Source organism: Lytechinus variegatus, chromosome 4 (genome assembly GCF_018143015.1).
Source record: "Lytechinus variegatus isolate NC3 chromosome 4, Lvar_3.0, whole genome shotgun sequence".
NCBI classification, from domain to species: domain Eukaryota; kingdom Metazoa; phylum Echinodermata; class Echinoidea; order Temnopleuroida; family Toxopneustidae; genus Lytechinus; species Lytechinus variegatus.
This window is the reverse complement of record NC_054743.1, coordinates 42,024,553-42,035,641: the sequence shown is the minus strand read 5'-3', so window position 1 is coordinate 42,035,641 and position 11,089 is coordinate 42,024,553. Positions and strand designations below refer to the sequence as shown.

General features: G+C 37.3%; 1 protein-coding gene and 1 long non-coding RNA gene across 2 annotated transcripts; one reads left to right on the top strand and one right to left on the bottom strand.

Moving 5' to 3' along the window:
- Positions 1 to 1,380: 1,380 nt before the first annotated feature.
- Positions 1,381 to 3,148, bottom strand: LOC121414085. Its single transcript, XR_005969800.1, has 2 exons — positions 2,702 to 3,148; positions 1,381 to 2,060 (listed from the first exon to the last, which is right to left on the bottom strand). It is a non-coding gene; the product is annotated as an uncharacterized LOC121414085 (long non-coding RNA).
- A 3,258-nt stretch (positions 3,149 to 6,406) lies between these two features.
- On the top strand, positions 6,407 to 10,848 carry LOC121414083 (UDP-glucuronosyltransferase 2B13-like). Its single transcript, XM_041607139.1, has 4 exons — positions 6,407 to 7,467; positions 7,920 to 8,151; positions 8,698 to 8,917; positions 9,815 to 10,848. Exons 1-4 carry the CDS (start codon positions 6,562 to 6,564, stop codon positions 10,086 to 10,088), a joined length of 1,632 nt encoding a protein of 543 aa, XP_041463073.1. The 5' UTR covers positions 6,407 to 6,561; the 3' UTR covers positions 10,089 to 10,848.
- The last annotated feature ends 241 nt before the right edge of the window (positions 10,849 to 11,089 follow it).

Here is an 11,089-nt window from a genome sequence, read left to right as displayed (position 1 = left end):
GGAAAAATGTGGAGAAACAAGTTTTAAATGAAACATGAAATGTAAACACCCTTTAAATGATAAAATCTTAAAGAAAAATGCTGGAGATGTCTGATAAAAACTTTTGTTCAGATTCAGTTATGTACTCAGATCCAGGGTAAAGGTTGTGCTTACTAAGTGTTGAAATATAATTTTGGGGTGGCAAAATTGTTACAAAATGCTTGAATGTATATTTTATTTAAATTGACTAAAAGTGCAAGGAAAATGTATGAGAAATGTTTCACAGGGTAAGTTTGATTTCACCCTTTCCCCTTGACACAGTGTGAAAACCACTATTTCTGCGAGCTTTACAAAAATGGACCGTGCTCACTCAAGTGTAACATTTTGTCAAAACTTTACCTTCATTGGATAAATGAGACCCATACCCAATATTATATATGAAAAAATTACTCACATGTTTATTTTTTAATTCCCAGGGCTTTTTCAAAGTGTAAACTTTTTATGTGCACTGTATAACCACTGTAATTCCCATGAAGGGTAAAAAGTGTCATTGCCTCATTAAGGCAAGGGCCAAGGAACGGTTTTCAAAGTGGGAGGGGGGCTGACCATGCAAAAAAACACAATCATATGGTCATTTTACATTTTTGTACACGGTTTTGTATAAAAGTGGGGGGGGGTTGAAGCTCCCCAGTCCCCCCCCCCCCTCCCGCGGCCTCTGCAAGGGTACCCTGTTCTGTGCCATGATAATAGAAAATGTATGCGTGTTAGTTTTAAAGGGATGCTCCAGGCTAAATTATACCTCAAAAAGAGTTAATTTCCCAGAACATAATGCAGAAAATTTGATCACCATCAAAGCACCTCAATGATAGGCCCGGTCGCTTTGCTCCCTCGCTTTCGATTTTTTTCCAAAGAAAATTACACATGCTCCCCCCCGCAAAAAAATGTTTGCATATTGCCATGTTTAAGATAGTGCCCTTTTTTAAAATAAAAGGTACCCTTTTTTCGCTATGCCCCCCCCCCCCATTTCAACTTTGGTCCGCCGCCCCTGTCTGTGATACATGTATGTTTATAAAAACAAGCTCTGCAAAAAAAATCAACACAAAAATAATTTAAAAGTGCTTCATAAGTGTGAAATAAAAAGTGACCAATTTCAATTTTTATGTACTTAGCTTGGGTCTGCCCGAATTTTATTTGATTTTTTTCAGGCAGTGTTTTTTATCCATATGAACATTATTAAACACAACACGAATCAGAGTTCAGCATTTTCTCTCTAAAACAAGACCTTTGTTATGGTAGCCTATGCCTTTTGAGATTTCCTGTAAATCAATATCTTATCTACATTCACTTATTTTCAGCAATAATACAACACAAAACTTAATAAATGACAATCAAATCAGTTTCATGCTTAAATACAGGGTTTGTATTTTCTTCAAAACAGGGCAATTACAAAAATCAATAGTGCAAATCTTTGTTGATATGTCCAAATGTACATTAAAGCAACTCTACTTTGCTATATCTCGATACAATAAATAGTACACATTTACATGAAATAACAACCCGCAAGATACATCAGTAGTCGGACATAACATTAAAACACACCTCCATGCGTTAGGTTTCGCCTGTTTCGAAAAGTACAGAAAACAACTAAAAGTCAGTTTTAATGAGCTTTTTTTATACAATGCACATGGAATGTTTGATGAAAATAAACAAGAAATATTAAAAAGTATAGACCCTTCCTATTGAACCTCATTTGCTACTTGTCTTGACCGTGCATGGTGTTTCTTCCTACATGTATAAAATGCAGAACCCTCCCTTAAGAGGGTCCTGCATTTTATACTCGTTAGGCCTCCCTTAAGGCCTAACAAGTTGGCAGTAATAGTCAAATATGACTGGTCGCCATTAATTTTCAACAAACAACATAATTTGCAACTGACTTGAAAATTACAACTCTAATGATTAGAGTTCTAATATTTCCACTAAAAAAGTATGTGCTTACAACAATGAAGAGCAAAAATTAAATCAACCATTCCTTCATTCTTAATACTTTACCTATTGCCAATACGATAGAGAGGAACCAAGACCTCAGCCCGGTGGGGTCACTCAATATGACTTGGGGACCGCATGACCGTTACCAAAATCGCGGGAAAAGGGGTCAATTTCACGGAACGTCCGCGGACAGAACACTCCTCGAAGTAGTGAAAATAGGGGTGCTCACCGTCCTCGATCTGATGGAAATAGGGGTCAGGAAAAAGGGGAGAACGATCCGTCGCCGAGTCACCAGCCGCAGAGGGCACGTGCATCATGCTCTGTATCTTTATATGGACAACTATACCTTTACAAAGAATTCTATTTTTCTTATTTTTCAAAGTTCTTTTGGATTATTGTATCAGTATGACTTGGCTCTTGGTCATCTTTAAGGACTGAGCACTCTGACGTCTGTGTTGCCATTTCCTCTAATGAGGAAAGGGTGTTAAATGCCCTGTCCTTGAAATACGGTAAATAGGGGTAAATTTGCGAAATGGGCAAAAGTGTCCTTACAATCTTATAATTAGGGGTGTTTCAAGGTACCATTTTACCGCAATTTTGTCCTTGTTTTGCGTGAAAATAGGGGGTAAACAATTTCACAAAATGTCCTTGAAATTGACTGCAATAGGGGGTCACTTGCATTTGTGGTAACGGTCATACGTGTCCCCCTCTGCGGCTGAGTGACCCCACCGGGGACTTCAGTCTCTGTGTACATATCCTGGGAGGTCTAAAAAATAATATGTCTGGCTCTGAACGATCTCGTTACATAAAATGGGATGCTGAAAATGTCATTTTTTTTTATTTCCCAAAACAGACGTTTCTGTCAACAACACTAATAATAATACTAAAATCTTCTAAATAGATATATTATTAATTCATAGTTTCAGTCAATGCCATGACTGTGATGCAAGACGACGAAAATCTTATAAATCTGATTATAAAACGCATTGATGGAAAACACAATATTGAAGAAAATGCACGAAATGAGAATCGTTTTTCACAGAGATAGGTGTCGTTTCACAAAGCTGCCCGAGTGAAGTTACACCAACCTTAAGCTCAACTGGCTACAATTTCTTTGGTGTAAAATCAGATTCTCTATCCTTTTGATTTCCATCAGCCGAGTTGAAATCCAGTCTTATGTATCAAAAACATGCATTTTCATCTGTATGGAAAATCCATTATTTTCCCATTTTAATTAGCATTCAGAAAATAACTCTCGTGCTAAAAAGGAAAGTGGCAGTTTCTGATTGAACACAAGAAAGGGTCAGAAGTAAAGTTGTGCTTAACTTATAAACAGGAAACAGCTACATGAAATGGCACCCAAATGCTACATACTCTTCAAAGTGGCCACAAGTTGGAAATACTATTTCCCTATGCATATCTGCGGAAGGAAATCTTAAAACCATAAAAACTTAGGGGGTTATCTTGCACATTTAGGAAAACTCGTGTAGGGGGTGGATGGAAATAATTTGGTCACGCATATGTTCAGCAATAAATATAACTGCCCCCGGGGAGGTAATAATGGTAGAGGTAAAATGACGGAGTTACAACTGGCAGAGGTAAAGATGGCAGAGGCAAAAATGACAGAGGTAAGGATCATGACATGCTACATCAACAAGGAAAATACAGAGCCTTTCCAGGTAACATCAGTCATAATCATTAACCTTGAATGGACTCCTATCGTTGAAATTAGTATTATGAACTGATTAGATATCACTTGGATTTTTTGTCATCATTTTAGGTCAATACTATATCGTTGATATGATTGAACTAAAACATTTTCATACCAAAATGATTTCAATTAGTGAGTGATGAAAGGATTTATCTTGGCCAGTTCGTATAGTAGAACAGCACTTCTTCCAATGCATACCCAACAAATTTTATTATAAACACCAATGTGCACTACCATTAACACGCTGAAATAGACAAAATCGGTATTTTTTCGAACCACTTGCATAACTTGGATAACAGAAAAAATACAAAAAGTTCTGTAATAAAGGTAATTATTCATATTTCAACATCATAATGGATCCGAAAAAAATTGATATGATACGTATATACTTTAATCTAAATGATATAATTATTATTAATGTTAAGTTTTCAGAGCAATATCTCATTGCACCTAGTCCAAGAGAATGTCAGGTTTCTTAACTAGTTTCTATGATAACTGCTACCTTATGAATTTGGAAATGTGTAGCGAATCAGAGATTTAAATTTATGGACGTTTCTACCATTCTATCGACGTATTTTGAAGGGGAAGTTCACCCTGACAAATGGTTTACTGTGAAAATAACAGAAAATAAGGTGATCTGTGACGTCATATACGAGCAGCTGCTCTGTATTTTATGCACCAAAATGTATACTTATCACTTTTTTAATCAGTGGTTCGTGATTGCTGAAAAAAAAATGATTTCAGGAGCGGATGTGAAATGATATTTTGATATACTTAACTTGGTATATATAAAAACTATTTTTTTAAGAAAATGACATTTCATCTTTATTACACCATGTATTGGGAAAATTGCTCGGAAAAGACGTCACGATTAAAATATAAATTTCCAATAGCTTTCTTAAATCTTTGATGGATTCCCTAAAACCCCCACCAATATCATTTTAATTATTTTCTGTTATTTTTACAATAAACTTTATGTCAGGGTGAATTTCCTCTTTAATAATTTAAGTATTATACTTGCATGGGATCCAAAGTGTGCTTCAAATATAAAAGTGAACTGACTTGAGAAGGCCGTGCATGTTAATCCAGGAAAAAAAAGAAATACCAACACAAATGCTATCAATTTGGTACAGAAGATCTGAAGTATGATTTGAAAATGTTACTCTTTCCATATAGTCCAACATAATAATTCTTATTTCTTCTCAGAACCCTTATTTAATTTACTGTACATGGAGGGGTTTTTGGATTTTGGGGCATGGGGGTTTAAGACTGGCAATTTATACCTCTGTCATTTTTACCTCAGCCATTTTACCTCTGCCATTATGACCTCCACCATTTTTACCACTGTGACTGCAACCAGGTTTGCATGTGGTCTTGGTTAGAGCCCCTGTAGCGCGAAAAAATGCTGAATACCCCCCCCCCCCCTTTCATGTTTTTAGCGTTTAAAGGATTTTGGATGAACTACCAAATGATAAGAATGTGGATGATGTCATTATCAAGACTTATTTTGGCGATTTTTTTAAAAATCTCATTTTCAACACATGAGTCTATGGGGAAATAGTTAGTGGCGTGTGCCCTGACACCACTAAAATGCCGATTATAGCATATAGGCTGCATGGGGGGTGCACGTGCACCCTTCCTCTGAGGCAAAGGAGTAAAAACGAAATATGCGTCCCTTCTCATGCTTTCAAAAGCTGACTTTCCACACACTTGAGGTCCACCTCAACAAGATACAACTTTTAGTTCCACCTCCCCGGGATCTCCGTGCTCAAACCAAGTTCATGTCATTTATGGCGTGGTCACACCGCCCGAGCGTTGTTGGAGCGGTCGTAGAGCTGAGAGAAAAAAATCATCACCGCTCGCTACCGTTCACCATCGCATTTTCGATTTCGATTTCTTTTTTCGATTTTTTCCCCCAATTTTGTGAGCGAAATTCGGCCCTCTTTCCCTACCGCTCCACGACCGCTCCAACAACGCTCGGGTGGTGTGACCATGCCTTTAAGCAGATTGGTTGTACTTTAAAAGAAAGCAATTCGTCTATGTTCTAACATGCACGCATAATTTTGCCCATACTCCACCTCTATTAAAAAAAATCTACTATAAAAATAAAAGCAGCACTCTTTATGTTTCGATATATGAATAACATGTTACCAGCTATATTCAATGATTATTTTCTTACGGTTGATAAAAAAACATAGTGTTAATACAAGTTAGAGAATAATTATAATTGTGCCATATTCACGCTTAAAACTACGACAGACGAACTCTATTAAACACAAAGGGGCTCAATTTTGGATTAAGTCTCGACCCACTATTTAAAAGAATGACCACCCTTTCCTCATTTAAAGCGAAATTTAAAAGCATCTTCTTGCCACATACAAGTGATTCCTTTAAACTGAACCAAAACTAATCAAACAGTTAATATATTTTTTTATCTTGTATTGTCATGTTATGTAAATATTGTAACTTGTTTCATGTATTATTTCAATTGCTATTTCCTATGTATTTTAGTCCTCCTGTAAGTTATTTACTGTATTTGTATCCCCCTGCTTTTCAAGCCTCTGGCTTTCCTATAGGGTGTTTGATCCTCACATTTTACAATGTATATATCTACTCATGCGATTTTTACCTAATAAATGAATTGAATTGAATCAAATCTGTGCCCTATAACCAACATTCTTTAAAGGGAGTGACCCTATATACCTCACTGAATCCTTTGTCATCCGCGAGTGGTCTGAGGGAAAGCTTCCTACAAGATGTATAAGACTACTATTATGTAAAGTTCGATCGATTGGGTAGTCATTCCAAGATTTCAGCAGTTTTCATAAGTCATCATCAGAACAAAATAAAAACAAATTGGACAATTGGCCGACACTCTTATTAAGATGGATGTGAATATATCTCGCGTTATTTATACAACCATATCTGGAATCTATCTTGTTTTATTTCTATCACCACGCTGTGGTTCCGGTAGCAATGTCTTGATATCTTCCATGCATGGAGAAGGGAGTCATTTCTTCGTCGGGACAGGAGTCGGTGAAGGTCTCGTCCAGCGAGGTCACAACGCAACACTCCTCATCAGCAGGGCATTCGAACACCATACAAGGAACCCCAAATACTCTAATCTGTCTTTCGAAGTATTTGATCATCACAAACGGTCCGTCCAAGAGATCCGAGATTTCTGGAAAGACTTCGGAGCCCTTTCGTTGGGGCGAAGCAATGACGGTCTCATCAAGACCACCTTCTTCTTGATTGAGTCGATGGCAGACGACTGTGAAGATATCCTCCTCGACGTCGAGCTCATGAAGCGTCTGGAAGTCGTAGACGCCGTCGTCGTTGATATGACTTGGTTGTGTGGCGTGATGATCCGGGCGGCGCTGGAACGCAACCTGAACTACAGCAAGAGGATAGCCCTTGTGACCCTGATGCCATTCACCCCTCAGGGCATGGCGTTGTTCTCTTACGGTTCGCCGTACAACCCGGCATATCAGCCAGAACTCAACACAGGCTTCACCAACAGGATGAGTTTCTTCCAGCGGACGGCCAACCTACTACAATCCGTTGTCTATGCTTTGCTTGGTGGGGGAGTGGCCATGCCAGCCTATGTACGCGTAGGGAAAAATACAGGGCTTGAGAATGTCATTAACTACAAGATGTCTCTTTATCATGAACTTGCTGATTTGCATCTCCAGAACTTTGACTTCGTCATGGAGTTCCCTTTCCCGATTGCGCCAAACGTGATTCCTGTCGGTGGTGGTCTGACAGCATGGCCAGCCGCAGAACTTAACGAGGTGTGTATAGTTTTGGGTAGGCCAGGCATTTTGACCTCCGGGTTGAAGGTCTCTGTTCATCAACCCAAGCCTCTATCATAATTGTTCGAATATGATTGATTTCAACTGTAAATCTTGCTGCAGTATAGAGCAAGTGGAGTAAAGGAAAGTTATACTTCTGGTAGTAAGAGAAAATCAAATTCATTTCGTCTCACAAAATATTTACGTTTATTATGCGACAGTAGGCCTACTTAAAATGGTATCGCGTGGAGACTTGAATCCGTCCTGGCAATAAAAGTAGTATCAATGATGCAACCAAATCCGTTGAGTTAACGTTGCTTTGTATACCTATATGGGTTTCATATCTCTCAAAATCTACCTGTACATGTAGTACACGGTTTCAATGTTTGATATATTAATTTTTTTTTCTGATAGTTCTTATCCCTTTATCATTGCCGATTTTTCATCTTCAGGAGCTGGAAGATTTTATGGAGAGCTCAGGCGACCATGGTGTTATTTTGTTCACTTTCGGCACGTACTTCGGAGAGATCACGATCGTTCAACCGGGATTTGCCGAAGAGTTTGCCGAAGCTTTCCGAAGATTGCCGCAGAAGGTGATATGGCAAATGAAGGATCCAATCGATGAACTCAAAGTTCCTTCCAATGTGAAGGTCATGCCATGGGTTCCTCAGAATGATCTTCTTGGTGGGTGTGAAATGGTAGTCTGTCGTGTTTAATGGTGACGATTGTTGATGACGGCTGTTGCTTGTACACATGTGCTCAATATAATGATTTATTAATACCAATATTTGGAACCATTGACGTAAATGTTTGGACAAGAATAAACGCTGGATATAGTCAATTATGCAGATTTTGATCCCCCCCCCCATCAATTTTCGTGGGGTTTTTTTTGTTTTTTTTTGCTTTTAACTTTTTTTGTTTGGGTTAATTGAACTCTAAATGCTATCGCTGGCAACTCTCATTAAAAAACACAAACAAACCAACAAAACAAAACGAGCCCTGAATATTGACCAAACTTTTTGGTCATGTTTAGAACAGAATCAATGAACCACGATCCATTTGACTAGAAAATAGGGCGAAAATCAACCTTTATTCTATACGCCTGAACCTTTCATGAACTGATGTACTTATCTTAAACACTCTTTAGACATGTTTGAGTATTACTTTAAGCAGATAATATATTCAAGATCATATCTTATAATCTTTTTATATCTTTTCTTGTCTTCACAGGCCATCCTAAGACTCGAGTGTTTCTCTATCAAGGAGGCAACAACGGCTTCCAAGAAGCATGTTATCACGGCGTCCCCATTGTCGTCGTCCCGCTTCATGGGGATCAGTTCGACGTCGCAGCCAGAGTCGAAGCGCGAGGTATGGGCAGGAAGATAGACAAAATGGCTGCCAGTGCAGACGTAATCTACAACGCCTTACATGACGTCATCAGCAATCCAAAGTAAGTTCATATTCAAATTAAGATAATTACATTTTCTAATTAGCAGAAAGATTAGGAATGCACTATTATTTTAAAGGGGTATTCCATCCCAGGCTGAAATAATATGATTTGAACAGATAAATAAACATATAACACAAGAAAGGCCCATCAAATGAATGCTCATGACAACGTGCATATAACTTTTTTCACAAAATATTGATAAACTTGAAAGTTCATTAACTTTTTCTCTTCACATATTGATCCAATTTTGCTAGGTGATTTACATTCTTATCAATTTAGATATGATTATTTTTAAGCTCGGAGTACCGCTAAGTGGATGATGGATAAATACAAATGACCACTCTTCTCTAGATGGAGGACTGGATCAGTTTCCCCAAGCTTGTTTTTTCCTCGATTTCCTCAAGCTTGTCATCAGCAGCAAATGCTATCTTTTTTTTTTTACATATCTGTCTTACCGAAACGATTGACATTACATATATTTTGACATTTATAAGAAACGTTCCGTTTTTTTTTCACAAACACTGATTTTTTTCTGTTTTAATAAAGCTTTCTCTTGCGAGGCAGGATTTCATGAATGCCAAAAGAGAACATAATTACATTTTCAGTGATCCATCCAAGAAGGGTTGAAAAATCTGGGATTAAAGTCGGGAAACCAGGGGCCTGTTGCACAAAACTTTTTACCTGAGAAAACTCTGGTAAAAACTGAAAACTAAGGTTAGTCTGATTTCTACTATTGACTTTAACACAGGGCAAAAATTCTGGTAAAAGCAACCTGAGTTTTTTCAGGTAAAAAGTTTTATGCAACGTGCCCCAGGTGTGTGGCTTGTGGTCCTTTGTTTTTATATATTTACGAAGCAAGAAATAATCTGTAAAATATTTTCCTCCCTGTTTTACTAGGTACACAGAAGTGGCTAAAACGGTTTCTACCATCATTAAAGAAAGGCCTGTGCAGGCAAGAGAACAAGCTGCATTCTGGATAGAGCATGTGATCAAATATGGCGGCCAGTATCTCAAATCGTCTGCAATGGAACTCTCTGTAATAGAGTATTTTATGCTGGATGTGATGGCGTTTCTTCTGCTGATAGTGGCAGTGATTGTGTTTATGGTTGCATTTGGAGTTAGATTATGTTGGAGGATGGTCTGCGGGAAAAGGAAAACAAAATTAGACTGACATAATAACTAGAGTATTACCATGCATATACAGTGTTGTTACGGGGGCAGCACCACTATTTTCAAAATGTTTTTATTAAGGATTTCATTCAAATGATTTTTACACAAACTCAATACTGTAGCGAACCAGTTTGCTCCGGTTTGGTTATAATGCAATAAACGTAGATGGAGCTATAGATTTTGGTGCACTGGATATAGTCCTGGTTATAATTGAGCAATAAGGATGCCACACAGATAATTAGAAATTTTCACATGATGCTTCTTGAACAGTTTTTTACTCTGAACATGAATACACGAGGTAACCAGGCTGTATCCTGAGAATTAACCTGTGAAGGCACTTCTTCAAAATGGCCGCAAAATATTCAGAACATTTGATTTTTCGTACATAGATTATTAACATAAAAATTTCATTGCCTCAAAATCATTGTCATATGAAAGACAAATAAATTTCCTATAATTTGGTGCTATTAATAAGGGATAAGTAAGTCATTTGGCTGAGATTTTAAGTAAAAACTGCATTTTTTGTGTGTCATTTTCCCCAAAATTGAAAATTGTTCAAATACCTCAAATACCTGAATTTACATAATTCTATGAAAAATAAATCAGTTACCTTGAAATGTTCCAGAAAACTTCATTGATATACTATTATCATGTGATTCCAACTCTGTATCATTCCTTTTAGCACGTATATAAGGTATCAAACTTGAATACTCAAATTTCAGAAATGTCGCTTTTTGTATGCAGTTTCATAGACTAATAGTATGTATTTCCTATATTTTGGTGCTATTAATAAGGGATAAGTAAGTCATTTGGCTGAGATTTTAAGTAAAAACTGCATTTTTGTATGCAGTTTCATAGACTAATAGTATGTATTTCCTATAATTTGGTGCTATTAATAAGGGATAAGTAAGTCATTTGGCTGAGATTTTAAGTAAAAACTGCATTTTTTGTGTGTCATTTTCCCCTAAAAATTAATTGCAATTACAATTACCTCTGCCTTTT

What these genes read in the sequence shown, in the direction of transcription:
- LOC121414083 (XM_041607139.1), top strand. Translation starts at nt 6,562, where the DNA reads ATGGATGTGAATATATCTCGCGTTATTTATACAACCATATCTGGAATC. An exon ending in CAGCCGCAGAACTTAACGAG is followed by an intron (nt 7,468 to 7,919) that starts GTGTGTATAGTT and finishes TTTCATCTTCAG; the next exon opens with GAGCTGGAAGATTTTATGGA. An exon ending in TCCTCAGAATGATCTTCTTG is followed by an intron (nt 8,152 to 8,697) that starts GTGGGTGTGAAA and finishes TTGTCTTCACAG; the next exon opens with GCCATCCTAAGACTCGAGTG.